The sequence below is a fragment of the Etheostoma cragini genome, chromosome 2 (genome assembly GCF_013103735.1).
Source record: "Etheostoma cragini isolate CJK2018 chromosome 2, CSU_Ecrag_1.0, whole genome shotgun sequence".
In the NCBI taxonomy this organism is placed as follows: Eukaryota; Metazoa; Chordata; class Actinopteri; order Perciformes; family Percidae; genus Etheostoma; species Etheostoma cragini.
Window position 1 is genome coordinate 16,076,677 of NC_048408.1, and position 18,781 is coordinate 16,095,457.

The 18,781-nt window shown below is 40.0% G+C and overlaps 1 protein-coding gene across 5 annotated transcripts in view; it reads right to left on the reverse strand.

Annotated features, from left to right (window-relative positions):
• Positions 1-3,614: 3,614 nt before the first annotated feature.
• The window catches only part of tbc1d1 (TBC1 (tre-2/USP6, BUB2, cdc16) domain family, member 1), a 48,344-nt gene continuing 33,177 nt past the window's right edge, over positions 3,615-18,781 (reverse strand). For all 5 annotated transcript variants that reach the window (XM_034857958.1, XM_034857979.1, XM_034857963.1 and 2 more), the window contains 9 exons: positions 18,068-18,268; positions 14,411-14,572; positions 13,566-13,724; positions 11,218-11,318; positions 10,305-10,448; positions 8,756-8,915; positions 7,494-7,663; positions 4,380-4,556; positions 3,615-4,280 (listed from right to left, as the gene is read on the reverse strand). In XM_034857958.1, the coding sequence (XP_034713849.1) occupies positions 4,017-4,280; positions 4,380-4,556; positions 7,494-7,663; positions 8,756-8,915; positions 10,305-10,448; positions 11,218-11,318; positions 13,566-13,724; positions 14,411-14,572; positions 18,068-18,268 (1,538 nt within the window). In that variant the 3' untranslated portion in view covers positions 3,615-4,016. The remainder of the gene's footprint in view (positions 4,281-4,379; positions 4,557-7,493; positions 7,664-8,755; positions 8,916-10,304; positions 10,449-11,217; positions 11,319-13,565; positions 13,725-14,410; positions 14,573-18,067; positions 18,269-18,781) is intronic.

Sequence of the window (18,781 nt, forward strand, 5' to 3'; positions counted from 1 at the left end):
TTACCTCGTGTTAGCTTAGTTGCCCCTGTTAGGGCGGGAAAATTACACCATAAGTTTTATTGGTAAAAAAACAATTTTGTGACCTAACAAATAATATAAAACCCTACTTCAACATGAGCAGAGTCTAATCAGCCACAATAACTTAAATCACCTGTGTGTGTGTCTTTAACAAAGACACACACGAGATGGGCAGGGCTGCTCAATCAAAAAAGGTTATGTGGTTTTAAAAAATAAATCCACATAAACTTTTAAGAGATCATCACAGATTAGCTGCATCAAGTCTGCTTGAAGTCGGTGATGGTTGGGATCTGCAGGGTGTAGCCACGTATCAAGCAGTCATGCAGTTTATTCTCATTAGTAGAGGAGTTTGTGTTGGGCCTTTGGGTGTTGGGTAAAGAACTTGACTCCCTTTGTTGCTCCTTCATGGAAATCTCCATTCAGCATGAGTGTTTTGTTTGGATCAAGACATTAGTTGTGCTTAAAGCAGAGTGATCTGTGCAAGAGTTCACTGACAGCTTGAATTATGGTTTAAGGTTAATAACAACGGCATTCTTTTGTTGATCCCTGTAGGGAAAGTCTTTCATTTTGCACTCATCCATGTGGCAAAGCAGAGCGGGGCCGGTCAAATGTCAATTGTAGAGTTAAACATTTCTGGAGCTGTCAGGGAGTCAGTAGCTAACATTCATGTTTTATTACTTTTGCCTTTATTTGGATGTGACAGTAGACATGCAAACAGCAAATGTGGCTTTGGAATATGCTGCTAAATGGACACTTTTCTCTCAAATTGCAATGCATACTGTACTACGATGCATGCCCCAAGTGACTTGAGAGGTCAGAAAATTGTCAGACCAATCAGAGTCTGCACGACATGATGCAGCCTACAGCATATTTCAGAGTATCACCGTAGACATAACCGATGACATCAGTGGATTAACTATGGTGAATTTAATTTGTAAAACAGAATCAACTGCACCCAAAACTTCAAATAACTCATTCCAGAGACACACCTCTTCCACCCTTGTCCTTAACACCGGAGCACCCCAGGGCTGTGTTTTGAGTGCGCTGCTGTACTCCCTTGTGCACACATGACTGTGTAGCCACTACGAAGGCGGACAGCTTTAAGTACCGCTGTGTCCACGTCACTGAGGGTTTGACCGGGGCGTTGCATACTGTACTGAGAAAGCTTCACCTCACACGTCTTAGGAAATTACAGGAATCCCCTCAAATACTGAGGAATTTCTAATTCCTGAATCATCAAAAACGTCCCAATGGGGAACCTCACTGCCCTGTACGGAAACAGCATCAAACAGGACTGCAAGGCCCTGCAATGAATGGTTTCTTCAGCTGAACTTACAAGGGGCGGTAGGCTTGCACGATTAATCGTTATAAAATCGCGATCTCGATTCACCCTTCAATTACATTCTTAAATAAGTTAGAATTTTCCTTTTAATGAAAAAAAATCAGTTTTCTTTTTTTAAATGACTTCAAATTCTTCTTTGATTTTATGAGCCCACTGCATCACAAACGCTACTACTTTCTGCTGTGACTGTATCAAATAGGTTAGAAAGCGATCCCAAGCGCTGAAATGCTCTCCCTTCTCTTCATTGAAGCCTGTATGTTAACAGGCTTGTGGTGATTCACAATGGGCTATAGGTGACCCCAGACCCAAAAATAAATATTGATCTGCAAAGCTTTAAGTATGTTGATTGTTTGTATACAAATTGTAAAAACACTTAACTATAAAGTATGTAGAATTATTGTATAGTTTAGTATAGTATAGGTTTGGGACACAGCAGCAGCAGGGTGGAAATTAGCCAAACCTTTTCTTTGTAAATGTCACCAAAAATACAAGCTGGTTGACTTACCATCATTTAACAGCACTAGACACTGTATGCAATATAATGTAATGGCCTTCATCATAGTTACTTCGGTTAGTTATAATTATGTGGTCACACAGAAACATCCTGATTTATAGGCGGCTCCGCCCTGATCAGCAGGTCCTTAAACAGGTTTAGGGATGTGAGGAGAAAAAAATCTTGTGTGTGTGTGTGTGTGTGTAATCACATACTCCTGTTACTTTGAGCTGGACTGCAAGGACATGCAGTCTTTCAAATAAAACAAAAAGACAATCATCTGGAAAACCTGGCCATTTAGTAGTGGAAATAAAAAAATCCCTTATTGACAAGTTCTTCTTCATTGTGTAATTTTCAGATTTCCTTTGGCTTTTGCCGTTGTTGCTTTTTCTGTTATGTGTGTATCTACCCACATGCATAGATACAAACAAACAGAGCTGCAACTTGTCCCAACATGCCTTGTCCTCAACTTCAGGAGGCGTTCTTGAAACAAATGCATGTTGTGTGATTTAAATACTGTGTACGATATATTCCCATAACCTTTAATCAAGCCTGTGGCATTCAAAGTAACTGGTGTGTTGTAGACAGGAGGTGGCACAATCTAGACCATCTGTAACAGCCTGACACACATGGGTCCAAACTGTACGCAGGTAAACCACTGGGTAAACACACACAGCAAAGTGTGACAGAACACAGAAGTGCTGAAAGGATATGAAATGTATTTTACAGGGTAACAGTAATATCAATCATCAATTAAAACAAAAACACATGTGCAAGGAGAGTCAGGAGTAAAAGAAAAATATCTTTACAGTGTAAATCAACAGGTTTGTTGCCATCAGTGAATTGCACAAGCACACAGACACACATTTAGAGACTCACATCCAAACACACCAAGTTGCATTTCAGGTTGAAGGAATTCAGTGTTGAACACAGTAAATGACTCATAGCTGACAGATTGTCTCAACAGCAGAGGTTTCCTGTTTGAAGTTTCGGAGACAAGTGTTTTAAAGTTCTTTAAATCCATTGATCTGTAGCTTTCTGTACTTCCCCTCAATAGAAAAGCACAGATAAAGTTTTCTGCTTTCACTGCATCTATTTTCTTTTCTACACTGACGTATAATGTGTATTCAAAGGGGGAAAACCAGGATGTGAAATGGACTGGATTTATAATGTTCTTCCTGCGAGCTACAGAAACTAAAGTTTAAAATGTATAGGTCAGGAAACAAAACCATGGAAGCCTAGAAATATGGAGGAAATATCAAAAATAGTTCCCCTTTGACCTCTGAATTTGAGCACCACCATCTAAGAGCTATCTGACATCATTCAGCTTATATAATAGAAGAAGAAAACCAAAAACACTTCACCTGTCCTTTCATCTCACTTTCTTCCTGCACTTCTGTTTTTTCTTTGGAAACATTTCATCTTTGTGTTACTTACTTGTTATGTGTAAGTGGGATCCATGACACGTTTCAGGATATGATTCTTTGTTCAAGCTTGTTTTATATTGATCACATTCTTTGGCTGTTTTAGCTTTGTTGTATCCAAACACAAGAGCATAAAACACATGAGTGAAGACTCTCGCAGACATTCAAAGACACACACACACACACACACACACACACACACACACACACACACACACACACACACACACACACACACACACACACACACACACACACACACACACACACACACACACACACACACACACACACACACACACACAGAAGTACAAGGGCAAATGTAACTTTTTTGTTCTTACATTAGGGGCCCAGCGGGACAGTGCTAACCTTTGGGGATTGTTGTTCAAAACACATTTTCTTTTTATATTTGTTAAAGAGCGGGAAGTGGGCACTTGTGCTTTTTGGGATAAAACTCTAGGGTGCCATCCTTTGTTTTTCTTTCTCTTTTTTTATCGCCATTTTGATACATTTCCATTCTTCTCCTCTCTGTTTTAGGTCCAATTACCTTAGTAATTCCTCTTTTTAATAAAACATTCTGGTGCCGGGAAGAGGATATAGATGTCATCTTGATGTGTCACTCGACCTGCTCTTCATGGGCCTTCCACAAACAATTCCTCGTCTAGGCGACCTAACCATTTTGAAAAATGTATGTGCAGTTATGTAACCCTCTGGAAGAACCAAAGAGTGAGGAAGGGAGTCAACAGTCCTGCTCGCCAGCCACTCTCTGTCTCCCATCTTTGCAGTCGCTGTGACTGTGCTTTTCAGAGGGTGGGGGGAGTGCGTGTCCATCAGGGGTGGTGTGTATGCCGAGGCTGGTGAGGAGGTCCTTGAGGCGTGTGACGGTGCTAAACAACTGCATCTTCTCCTCCTCCAGTGCCGAAACTTGCTCACTTAGCTGGGCCTCCGACCGGGCCAAAGCATCCACTCGGCTCTCCAGGCTGCAGACCCGAGCGTGTGACACCTGAGGGAGAGTGGTGGTTGAAAAATGATAGTAAAATAGAAGATAACGTCTCTTTATTTGTGTGTGTGTGTGTGTGTATGTGTGTGCGCGCATGTGTACCTGTAGCTCCTCAAGTAGGTCGAGGTTTTGCTGTCGGAGGCTCTGATTGGTCCTCTCCAGCTGTGCGGCTCGCTGTTGTTGGTTGAGAGTTGGGGGCGTGTCCAGCAACTCATCCTGCAAGACATGGTATTCCACCTCGTAGGCCTGGAGCTGCTTGGACATGTCCATCTGACAAACCTGATGAACACAGAAAGTGTTTACAATGTGCACTGTACTGTACACTAAAATGTGGCTGCATTTCCTAATTAACGCCTTACATTTACACAAAATATAATATACTATAGAAAATGAAGTCACTAATCCTTTCTTGCCTTTTTCTACTTTTTTCCGTGCCTAATTTCCATGTTTACTTTTCCTGTTTTTCACTTACTGATTGTATAAAACATTCTTTGGGTTTATAATCGTTAAGTTAAGCAACACTGAACCATTGTTTTGTAAATATTAACACAAGAACCTTTTTGCTTTTGATACATTGATGTTTAAAGGAAAACTCCATTATTGTCATGTATTATAATTTATCCTTGTAGTTTGGCCATCATTTCTATCAATTATAATAACATTTAACTCACCAAAATAATTGCTGGGATCTAAGAACGCGACAAAGCTACGATGAAGTCTGTCAGGGCAAGAAACAATCAGGATGGAACACGCAAACTGTTCAGGTAGATCCAAACGAGATTTAAAACAACGTGTTTTGGCTGAAAGTTTTGTCAGGGTTTTGGTTTTTAGACAAAAGCGTTAGTTGGGCAAGTTGGGCAATATTGGGCAATATTAATCAGTATAATCAGTTGGGCAATATTAAAGGCTTATTATTATACTCGGGACTGAGTGCTTTCAATTTTTCATTTTTGTTTGCATTTGTCATGGCCCATGGCCCCATTTCAAGAAGGAATTTACCAAACTGAGTCTAACCCTGATCTCTGAGTTGATTTACCCAGAGACGGGAAACTTTTTTCGGGTTTCAGAACAGCTGATATGGTTAATGTGTATATTCTAATCTATCATACTTAATCATTAGTGTAGCCTAATATTACTGAAATGTGGCCCCATACTCCTTATAGCTTTGTTGTTCTTTACTTTTTAAGAACACTATTTGTAAAGCAAATATGCAAACCAGATTTTTATTTTTGTATTTTTGCAAGATTATTTTTACCACTGCATTTGGAAATAAAAGTCGACATGAGCAAACAAGAAATGCTGGTAACGATTCCTTTTTGTACAGCTATGGCAAGTACAAAAGACCAAGGTAAAAACACCAGACACGTAGTGATAATAACATGCTGGTATTAGTAAGATAAGCCTTTCTTTTCCTCTTCCAAGTAAGTTTGGCCAACCTGTGCGTTTGTTTTATTTTCCACGTCTGACTTCCTTATGCAGTACCAATGTCACCTTGCATTCAGGTCTCGGCAATCTAACTTGGTGAGTACAATGTTATTACTGATAGGAATGATGGCCCAAACTATAAAGCTAACCCTTAAAGTGTTTACTTTTTCATGTCACAAATTACACCGATTTTGCAGATCGTTGTTGTCCTGTACTTACAAGTTGCAGATGATTGCATATTACAAAATAAACAATGGAGACATGTTTTGCATATAGTACAGCTCCAAACATCCTGTAAGTACACCACTTGTTTTTTTATGTGAAACTGTGAGTCACACCACAGTTAACCTATAGACAACCTGACGTGGGTAAGTGGCACCTGAGGTGAAGTACTGGCAAGCTAGAGCATGACTCCACAATAACACCCTTTTACTGAACTTACTTATACTTCTGCAAATAATATGGCAAATGCATACTTTCTAAACTATAGAGTAGCTTAATAACATCTATCTACATGTCTTTGACTCATCAAAAACTTATGTCAACTCTTCCCATCACAAGACCCATGACAACTTATGTTCCTATAAACACTGATGGTAAATGATCCATATTTGCATCAATTTACTTTATGAAACTGCCTTAAAAACGAGTTTAGGGCACACAGATAGCTAAGTTGGTAGAGCGGGTGCCCATATATATAGAGGTTTACTCCTCAACGCAGTGGGCCTGGGTTTGACGCCGACCTGGGGCCCTTTGCTGCATTTCATTCCCTCTCTCTCTCTCCCCTATCATGTCTTCATCTGTCCTGTCAATTAAAGGATTAAAATGCCCCAAAACAAATCTTTAAAAAAAAAGAAAAGAAAAGACGAAGTTTACACAAGAAAGTCTGGTCATGACAGTCATTCAACATGTGTTCCCGATGTTATTGACATATGGTAGTTTTCCTGTTTTTTGTTTGTTTGATTTTTTAACTACAAACACTGTCGCATGAGGTAAAGGTTAGATTACTCCGCTGCCATCACCACTGTTAAAAGAGAGGGGTGTGGTTCACACCTGTCACTCAGGCAGAATATAATTTTCCATTTTTTAGTCATAAAGCAATTATATTGTCTCTTTATCACTGCCATGAGCTGTAAAATCTGGTCTTATGATGAAACACATCCGTTTAGTGAACTGAGGGAAGTTTAATAGTTCACTTATATTCACAATATTTAGTAACATCACATATTTACACAAAGACATCCGCGATTCAAGAGTCAGTTCACTGATCCATAAGTTACTGAAACAATGCAAATTCATTCAACCCCCTAAAAGTTGACAGCAGTGTGAAAATCGCTGGAGTATGTGAATGTTGAGCTAAATGATAAGTCTGATGATATTGTATATTTAGTGAAAGATGCTGTCATGTTTTACTAGAGACAAACCAGAGACTAAAAGTGAATATATATGTTTCAATCTATGTTGCTAATTCTCTTTTTAATTTGTCATTTTTTTTAAACTGTGACTATATGCATGTTCAAACCTGTTTAAAAGTATTTTACAAACTAACACATTGCTGGTTTTGGCATTTTCATGTGAGTTGGTGACAATATGAAGAGTATAATAAAAGTAATGCTAGACTTATTCTTTAGCAATTGCTAGATTAATTACGCTAATTTTCCCAGGATAGAAACCAACAATAGGAGGTTATGTAATTCAAACACTTTACTATAAACCCCCAAATGACAATAAAAGGATATCAGGTCCATACAAACTTTGTATTGTATTCCAATGCCTGTTTCTTATTCTAACCTGGTTGATGGTTTTCTCCATCTGCACCAGGCCCAGGTTGGGTAGTGTGGTCTTAATGAAGTCCACTATGGACTCCAGGTTCTCTTGCTGCAGGATCAGAGGCTTGTGGCTCCCCAGCAGGCTCAAGGCCACCTTAAAGATGACCTCTGACCCCTGCAGGAACAACATATCTGACAGAAGACAAAGAGTCAAAAGGTTACAAATAAGAAAGAAAAATAATCGGTTAAGCCCTGACGTGACAGTGTTTTTTTTTTTAAATTACGCAACAGTAAAATGAATATTGACAGAAGCTCACAGCACAGCTTACTGTGTTGATTGGTGGCTTAAAGAGTTTTTTTTAAATGAAAATGCTTTGACGTCAACAAAAAGGTTTAAGCAAACATAAATATAGGCCAGAGACGGAGAAGGTGTGTGTATTTTTGCGCATGCTTTGAATGTATTAGGGTGGGGTCAGGGTTTGGCAGGATTGCATGAGATCATTCACCAGATAAAGGAATTGAAGCGCCGTTGTGGAGCCCCACACACACACACACACACACACACACACACACACACACACACACACACACACACACACACACACACACACACACACACACACACACACACACACACACACACACACACACACACACACACACACACACACACACACACACACACACACACACACACACACACACACACACACACACACACACACACACACACACACACACACACACACACACACACACACACACACACACCTCGAGGAGCTATGGAGTCTTGTTGGCTGACTGAACACCACGCAATAAATTAGCCATGAAAACAGTAAGAAAGGAATAAGGAAAGCAAATACATTAAAAGAGAAAGAGTGGTGTGATGGTATTTACACAATTGAGAAAAGAGGAAACCAACCTTACAAAATCTCAAATATGTCTGTTTGCATGTGCCTCACACAGACTTTTTTCCAAAGAATCATTATCTAAAATTTATGCGGTAACAATATACAATGCCACTCCCATCTTCTTTGCCTCACTGCCAACATTATTACATTCCTTGTGTTGTGCTTTCTACAACTTGTATTTCCTCTTGCTTTTTTGTCCCACTGCCCACTCCCACTTCCATTACTTTTGGTTCAACATCTAATAAGAAAAGTTGACTGGGAAGAGGGGACAATCCTCCCCAACATCCTGCTTCTGTCCTACATCTACAAACAGTGTGGTGGCCAAGTAGAACAAGGTATGAGTGTAGATACATACACAGTTCTCAAAGCTTACCAAAGACTCTGGCCACGAAGCCGAGGGGGAAGTGTGAGGCAAAGGCGGTGAGAAACCAGGGGGTGGCGTATAAGCTGGGTCCAATCTCCTGCTGCTCTAGATGGCTGTAAAGATCCCGGTGGTAGTCATGGAGCAGCCGCGACAACTGGTACATTTGAATCTGACATGAACAACATACCAGATTGTTTATGTTAGCTTGACTTTGAGCATGTGGTAAAGTCTGGCAGCTAGTGACGTTTCCTTCTGCTTGTAGCTTAATCCCAACAAAACAGCGAGGGTGAATTCTAGCCTGCATGCATGTTTGTGTGGCCTAAAACAAAGCAGATTCTTTTTGGTAGAGAGAGTAATTTAGTGGACTGCTGAGTAGCCATCCTGCTTTCTGTTTGCTGCTAGACCGCTGACTGTTGAGCTCTTGGCAGACCTTCTTATATTTTTTATAAGACATACATTTGTTTAATAGGGATAGTCTGCAAAATAGATCAACAGAAAGGAGAGAAAGCAACGCAACCGTAAATGACAGCAAGTAAGCCAAAGTTTTTTTGGGCGTAACACCTTTTACTTTACCGGCAGAATTGACAACACATGAAACCACGTGTCTTGAGAAGCTTGTTGTTTTGTTTTTATTTTTTAAACTTTCCTTGCATTGTTTTTGCTATCTCATTTTTCTCTCGCTTTTCCTCACAGCAGCACCCATATGCTGCTCTCACTGCTCGCTCATTTGCGCGACCACACAGGCACTGAGGCCGCTCACTTAAGGCACCCAGACATTCTTTAACTTACACTACTCTCGTAGTGAGGTTGTGGTTAACCGCCATATTGCGTTGATACGTTGCTTTCCTTACCGTGGATAAGAAAAGATCCATACCGTTACAGCCCTGTATAAGTTCTTTTATCATTTTATACATGGTTTATGGCAGAGTCATAGAGCCGATGCACGACATGTACGCATGTGTCACATAACTTACTCAAAACTATAACTACACAACGGTGCTATGGAAGGACTCCTGTTGCATCAAGTATGAATCAGGTAACATCTCAACCAAACCAAAGGTGTCTTTTTGTTAAAACATGAAAATGTTTTCAGAAATTTTGAAAACAGGAGGGAGTGATGAAATTCATAACTTACTAACTTTAGTTTTACAGTTATTGTTGTAATGTATGGTCAATAAACCTCATTTATAGGACATTATACCGAATGTTTGAGTTAGAAAAGCAGAAATTAGGAAGTATTTAGACTCCCAAAATTTATGAAAGTAAAGATTTTTACTTGCCAAAGAGCGTTGTGGGGAATCAATCATGTTATTTTGGGTAATTAAAAAGAACATTTATATAGGAAAACGGCTCAATCTGACCCGAGGACAACATGAGGGATAAAGGGATAGTGACCTGCAGTCCTCGCTTTGATGCAATTTAAGTATATGAGTAACAGAGAGAAATGATCAAGATTATGGTTATGTAGACGGGAGTGACATATTCTATAAATGTCCTTTATATGTGGGACAAAGAGACTCTGAATGTGTGTGTGTGTGTGTGTACATATGCATTTTACCTGCAGGATTATCATGTCAGGCCTGTACTGTTTTCGAAGCCCCACATCATACATTAGAAATTTGAGCATGTTGAAGGCGTCCTCTTCCCCCATGTGTAACAAGAGCACTCCGGCAATAAAGGACAGGCCCTGGCAGTAGCCCACCTGCAACAACATTAACAAACTTAGCATTTACACAAACAAGGTAGGGGGGAAAAGGCTTAAAGCGCCCATTTTAGGCTCATTTTCTGGTTCATTTTTGTATTCTGAGGTTGTACCAGAATAGGTTTACATCGTTTCATTTTCAAAAAACACCATATTTTTGTTGTAGCGCAAATTTCTGCAGATTCTGTTTTTACCCTGTGTGTTTATGTCTGTTCTAGTTACAGTGTGAGACATCTCTTTTCTTTACTATCTTTGTTGGGAGTTGCACATGCGCAGAAGTTTGCTAAGATCACATCAGCTAATACTGTTACGCCAAATTTGGTCAGTACAAGGCAGGATTAGCTTGGAGACGACTTCTAAACAAGGGCACACATGTGGAATACCTGCAGAACAGGGACATGTAAGCAGGTCTTTTGTAGATTATGGTGAACTAGTGTGTTGTAGCAGTGTTTTGCCATTGAGAACCAGCTAGCAAGCTACGGTTAGCCACCTCGTCTCGGCTAGTAACAGTTCACCTGGAAACTGAAGGCAGGACACACTTAGAAACCCATTTCTCACTCAAAACAGAATGGATGTTTTGTCTGTATGTGTGCGGAAAAACCAGAGCCACCCAAATCCAAGAAAAAGTGATTTTTTTTTTAATAATTTGGGCAATTTAAGCCTAATAAGCAGTTGACAGTTTCATTTTGTCCATCATCAAGGAAGGGGAAGAAAGAGAGACACGCAAAAAGAAAGTGAAAGAAAGAATATTAAAATTATCCAATGATACCTCAGGGTCCAGCAGTGAGTAGGCTTTCAGTAAATTATACAGAGACAGCTGCCCTGCCCCCAGCTGTTCTTGGAAATATGGATGCGTTGGAAAGGTGCGCCCTGTGACAGAAGAAAAAAATGATATCATCTATATTGCAGAAACATCTGCACTGTTTATAATTCGTATGAAATGCTGCGCCAGACAAAGTATCTATTTGATGTCGGAGATCAACCGGATGAAACTTTTAGTAACTGTATTTAATTTTGTCTGACAAATACCTAGCAAGAGTATCTGGGTGTGTCTATGTGTTTGAAAGAAGCATATAACTTTGCTAAACGGTGCCCTGAGGATGCTAGACTTCACAATTTGCTGTTGTTATGTAAAAGGGAGCTCAAGTGCATGAGCATGTGCAGACCCATTCTAAGTGGTCATGCTTACAAATATGTTCATGAAAACAACCAGCTTTGAGCAAAGACTTTCCTTCAGGAGCCTATCATGTAGTGGTGAATGGGACATGTGCGTTTCAAGCATAACAACATAATGACTTTGGATCTGTAAAATAACATTCTTAACGTGGATGGGCTGTTGATTGGCAGGTATGGATGTTTTGGGACTGAGAGACTTCTTTACTTTCTGTGTGTGACAGTGAGGCTTTGGGGAAGACAATGACAGGCAGTGTGTTGGCGTTTAATGTGCTGTAGGAGCTCTGTCGGTGAACATAATTCCACAACTCCCTCCCCTGTCTGAAGGGGTGTGTGTGTGTGTGTGTGTGTGTGTGTGTGTGTGTTTGTGAACTCTGTGTGTCAACTTTACAAGCCCACAGTTAGGGAAAAAAGAATTTGATCCCCTCCTGATTTTGTACATTTAACCACTGACAAAAAAAAGAAATTGTCTTTTAATGGTAGATTTATTTGAACAATGAGAGACAGAAATCCAACAAGAACATCCAGGAAAACGCATGTCCAACATGTTATAAATTGATTTGCTTTTTAATGAGGGAAATAAGTATTTGACCCCTCTCTCAATCAAAAAGATTTCTGGCTCCCAGGTGTCTTTTACACAGGTAACAAACTGGGATTAGGAGCACTCCTTGTAAGTGTCTTCTAATCTCAGTTTGTTACCTGTATAAAAGACACCTGGGAGCCCGAAATCTTTCTGATTGAGAGGGGGGTCAAATACATATTTCCTTCATTAAAATGTAAAAAAAATTATGACATTTTTGACATGCGTTTTTCAAAATTGTTGTTGTTATTCTGTCTCTCAATGTTCAAATAAAGCTACCATTAAAATTATAGACTAATCATTTCTTTGTCAGTGAGCAAATGTACAAATTCCGCATGGGATCAATTTCTTTTTTCCGCTCATTGTACACTGTTAACCTTTTGCCTAATTTATGTTAACTCTTTACAACTACTACATACTTTAAGTAGACAACATTGAATTATACTGCATTTTTCTACCATGCAAACCTTTTTGCTGCGTCGGTTTCATAAACACTGTGTTTTTATCTGTGTATGCCGTTACCTCCGTCCCCACCCAATTTGATAGAATAAACAACATGATGAAAGACTTAGGTTCGACAGCAAAAACAGGGGAAGTTACGTGCTAAAGGGATGGATGTGTGGGTGGATGTGAATGTGGGTGTTATGTGGGTGGAGTGCACGTACTGTGTGTGTGTGTTTTTCTGGGTGGGAGGTGTTAAACATTTGAGGGTGAAAGTGTTAAAATGAGATTGGAGACAATTGTAATGTATGGTGTATGGTGCCATGTTTCTGCACAGTTCACCAAAATTAACAACTTTTAAAGATTTTTTTTAATACTAAAAAATTATTTAATACCTTTTCCCCAATCATACCAAAGAATGACGGAAAACCAGTAAGAACCACAAGGTATACAAAAAATATCATATTTGTTGGTACTTCCCAGCTTCCCAAAAACTAATTCTAGTAATGGACTGAGATAACACATTTAAAGATGGATTAACCAGTTAAGTAATAATTTATTTAATCTAAGTTTTTTTGCAAAAGTTGACCCATTATGAGTCAATAAGCTTCCTAACTGCTATAGCTAGCAGTTTGTCTCTCGACAACCAAAAACAATTGTAATTTTGTATTTTAAATAAAAAAGGAAAATTTAATTTTTTTAAATATATTCTCAGGCCTTTTGTTAACAGAACGGAATTAAACGTTTTAAAGACTTTTCAAGACCTGTAGATTGTCTGTAAAATCTAAAATGTGTGAGTGAATATTTGTGTGTTTGTGCACAGGGTAACCTGTACATTCATTTGTTTCAGTGTTGTTGCCAGAAATCAGAAAAGCTTTTAAATTAAAAAGAATATGAATATTCTCTGTGTGTGTGTGAGTTACCCAGATCTATGAGGATGGCATGTTGCTGCGAGGTGAGCTGTTTCAGCAGCTCTTTGTATGGAGTGTGATTGGTAGGAGGTCGGGACGGGACTGTCTGCCTGAGTAAGTACTGTTCAGACAGAAACTTCCAGATCTCGCCTCGATGTTGTCTTGGGACACCTGCCAGAGATGACAAGAGGGTGGTAGTGCAAAGGTAAAATTACATGTTAACATGTTGTAACTGAACAGAACTCAAAATGTTGTTTAGGTGAAGAATACTACAAATAGTATGCAAACCATGCATGGAGTATGCTAATAATTAGGGGATCTGATGTCAGGACTTGGTGAATTTCAAGCTACTCAGAGGACCCTTACCTTGTCTGTAAAAAGACTTGTCAGCCCATTAAGTAGTTTGACTGACTAACAGACAAATACAGACTATTTTCCCTTAAGGGTAGAGATTCATCCTTAGGGCACACGCATATTTGTGTGACCACCATTTTAGTGTGATGTCAAAATCTTACCCAGAATCTAGGTCTTGAGGCTACTTTAGCAGATAAATGAAAGGCTGCTATTCATTGGCTAGTAGCCTTTCTGTGTGCATGTGTGTTCTGAACTTTAGATCTCCCCTGTTATGTTTGAAGCCGAAAGAAGAGGAGATAACCTTCCTGTCCTGGATACTAGAACATGGACATAACAGAAAGGCCCAGGCTGATGATAAGGAAAAATGTTACAATACATATTTTCAGTTTTGGAGCATTAAACATAAATCTTTGGTCAAGACTTGCTAATACCTGGTGATTTTAAAAAAGAACATACATTTCCAAGTAGGACTGACATATGTATTTGTGGCGACAAATCTGTACCTTGTGCAACAGCAGCGTGTATGGTCTCTGTGTCAAACTTGACCTTTGCCCTTGCAGGAGTTCCCAGCATCTTCTCCCAGACCAGAGTGACATCCTTCAGACATGGTGTAATTTCCTCGTAGTCCAGCTTCAGACGCTTGTTCTGCAGATCGTTTTCTGAGGCTACGAACATAAACACACAGAAAATACACGTCAATAATGTGACACCTCTTTATAGCCCTTTGTCTTGGTCCTGTGGTGTGTGGAGCTGAGGTGCCATCACTGTAGCTGAAAACACCTGGCCAGATGCCAGTATGTGGAAAAGCACCAAATTATGTACATTCAAACTTTACTGATATAGACTTTCACACATTCTTTGTTGTGGCAAACTAGCCTTTCATAACAATAAAAACAGTGTATAGAAGTAAATGTAGCTGTGACTGCAGCCAAAAAACAAAACACACAATATTTTATTGGAGCCAATCACATACTATTTTAGAAGTGTGTACACATACAGAGAGTAAATCAAGGAATAATAGAGAGACAGTTTAGACAGGGGCACTTCTCATAAAACAACAAACGATTGTTATAAAAGATTCCCCTGACATTTTTGGTTTACACAATCAAATTTGTGACTTTCAACACATACAAAAAGAAAGACAAAAGTGTGAATTTTGTTGCAACATGTTGCCAATAGTGATCAAAGAAGTTAAAGGCACACCCAGTACCCCTCATCTGTTCCTCTCTTTCTGATAACACCCTTTTCTCTCTTTCCTTCCTAATCTCTTAACCCACAGCCTTTTTTTCTGCTCTCTCTCTTTACTCGCTACACTCAACACTTCCTTCTCATTCAATTCCACATTTGTCCTGTCCATCAACCACACTCTCCCTCTTCATTTTCTCCCTCCTTCCATTTGTGGACTTCCCCACCCCCTCCATTCATGTGTGGTGTCCACCTAGAGTGACCAGTTGCAACTTGGCAGAGCTGGTGAGAGTGACTTTATCACAACGAGACAGGAAAGTGACAGCAGTCCATTTCCTGTTCCATTCTAACCTGCCACATTCCAGGAAACAGAGGGAAAAGGTGTACAACCAGCAGGGGGAATGCATGTATTTGAATCAACAACATTTTACTAATAGTAAACTTGGAAAATTATACCACCACAGCTTTAATGAACAAATTAAAAATATGTTAAATTGGTGTTTTGCAAAACTAGAGTGCTCTGCATAGATTTTACACTACAATCCAGGGTAAGACACATCTTAAAATACCCTAAACTTTATAAAACGCTGTACATCATGCCCTTAGTAAACATGACAGAGAAGTAGCGGGAGTGACTAGGCGTAGTCTAGTCAATAAAAGAAGAAAACTTGGATGGAGCAGATAGCTGCCACACCCAGAGTAAGAATAGATGCTGCTGGAGAGGCCTTGGCTCTGTTGTCTGTCTTATCAGCTGTCTGGAGCAGACTGTAGTTTGTCAGGACTCGCTCATTGGCCTCAGCCCAGCAAGCGTTTATTCTCTCAACTCTCTAACCTCTCCTGCTCCCCATTTCTATCCTGTTCTGTCCCCAGTACACTCATGATACCCACCTGTGACAACACACAACCAGATAAGATACCTTACCCCGGAGCTGACGAAGATACAAACACACCATTTTTACCGTTGACCGATAAAATAGGCAGCAGTGTGAGACTTAAAGAGAGAGAATAGATGACAGGGAGTTGAACTCCACCCGGACAAAAATGTATAGAAAGGTGCAGCCCACCCTGTGGGAGGAATAAAACACAATTGAACTATAGACGATCAAGAAAGCGCCACAGGCAGGTAGATGTGTATGTTAACGGGTATAGTATGAGTGCAGCGAGTGCGTGGGTCTGCGTTCACTGCCTGGACTTGTTTTTCTTTCATCTATATTGACCCGCATTTTATCCATCCACACCCTGTTATGTAGGCAATTATTTCTAGCTGTATGATGAATAAAGTGTTTGTGTGTGTGTTTGTGTGTGTGTGTGTTGCCTGTAGTCAGGGTGTGGCGCATGGCTAAGTGTGTGTTGACATGTGCCAACTGGGTCAGGAAAGAGGTGGTGCACCTGGCACACCCTTACTGTGCAGAAGCTCAGTCCACTGGGACTTGACTTAGGAACCGCAGGGTTGCCTGTTCAAATCCCCGTAAATACCAAGTGCAGAGTGTTGACTGGTAACTGGAGAGGTGCCAGTTGACTTCATGGGCACTGCCAAGGTGCCCTTGAGCACTGACATCTCTCCATTTAATACATGTGTATAGGTCCTGTTTGCATGTGTTTATATTGTTTAACCTCCATATATATATAAATAAACACACCCAAGTGCGTATGTACAACTAGAGAGGTATGTGGCAGAGATTAACGCTTTAGTGCCTCATTTTTTTTATATTAATAAAACATCCATTACATTCATGCCACAGCCAAATGAGTTGCTACAAAGCAAATTAAGACTATCAGCTCCACATAACTCTCTGTATTTCTCAGCATGGCCGTGTTCAAAGGTTTGTGTTGTTCAGTGACTTTCCCGCGCGGACGCTTGAGTGAAGACAATTACCTCTGCTAAAGAGTCCATGTTTTTTTCATCCTACGTGTCCTCCTTGCATACTAGGAATCGTTTATAGGAGGGGTGGGGGTGTGTGTGCGATCACGGTAGGTTTATATCATGTGGACGTGCCAAGAGTGTTGTTGCATTGATTCCTCATGGGGGAGACAGAAACTGTGCACTAGCTTAAAAGACTGACTTGTTTTTCTAGCTGCATAACTTCTAGAGAATCAAAATCATTGTGTAATCCAACAGTGCTACCAAGTAAGTAGTCACTGTCCTTCAGGTGCTGCAGGAAATACAAGCATTTTTGCCAATGACAGTTTCCTTTCGCTTTCTTTGTGTTGGAATTTTAAACTACGATGGATTTTATAAAGACTATGGTTAACTGCTCCTCAGATCTCTGCATGGTAAATTGAGACAGCTAGCTAGACTATCTGTCCAATCTGAGTTTTCTCTCATACAACTATTTAGCAGCGGCTCCGTATGGAACTTAGCATGACGATTGTGATAGGTTTAAAGAAATGCCAATAAACCAGAGCATGTTTTCTCCCATCCCGGAATGCGGTGTGGAATAGGCAGACCCTCCCGCGCTCTGCGGCCTGTGGATGGTCTGGCAAAGCGAGACTACCAAGTGAGTGATGCTAACGCCACTTAAAAAAAACAATGATGGGTGCGGTTTGGGTGATCATAGAGACATACACCAAATTCAATCCAGATATAGAGTAATCGAATATTTCAAGTGACTCTGTATTATGTGAATTTACATTTTAAGTATCTAGATGCAGTTCTTGGCTTAAAAAAACTGGCAATCATTCAAGTCTTTAATTCTCTTTCATAGGACACATTGGCTGTTACATGTATTATGGGACAGTCACTTTCACCCAAACACATTGCACTGCAATGTTTCTGTTATTGCTTATTGTAAGATTAAGTGTGATTATACTAATCATTGTAAATCTTATTTTCACTAGTCGGTTTAGCAAATGTTTGAGGATGTGTGCACAAATATAATAAGATCTTTGTTTATGAACATGTGAATAAATTACAAAGATGCAATGCAGGCTCATTCTATGGGTGTGTTTTAATCCTCTTCATCCATCCAACTTACCCTGTAGTTTCTGGTTCTCCCTTTCCATCCTCTGCAGCAGGATCTGCTGCAGGATGGCCTTCCTCCAGAGCTCCCTCAGATCCTCTTTGCTCCTTTTCGTCTTCTCCTCAGGCACCACCCTTATGGACAAGTCCCCACTTCCTCCAACTCCCGCCTGGCCCACGCACACTCGACCCCCCTCAAGACAGGGATCCCCCCGCTCTGAAAGATACCAGATAGTATGATACAAGGTAAGATCAGATCACGCTACATTAGGTGCAGGATACAGCAAAGAAATAAATAAAAGAAAAGAGATAACACTATACAACAGTGTTATATTATAAAATAATAAAAGTTTTGGTCAAAATATTCACAAGCAGGTCTTGTGAAACAGCAAAGCATGTTAGGAGAAAGGAATATTCTACTTTTTATCAGAGTAAACCTTTTTTATTTATTTACCTACAATCAAAAAAATTGAACGTCAATTCAATTTGCAATCCCTTGGACACATGAAAATTGCTAAACATAAATATACTCAACCCAGTTGGGTAAAAAAAAGTGTTTGTGTGACTCCACCCCAAAAGTACAGGGTGGATCCAAAACCTCAAAATACCCTGTGTTGTTTAGAGGAAGGACATAAAAACCTTCCAGATAGCACTTCTCTTTTAGTTTGTAGGAACACCACAATTCTCTCTCTCTCTCTCTTACACACACACACACACTCACCCCCCCCCC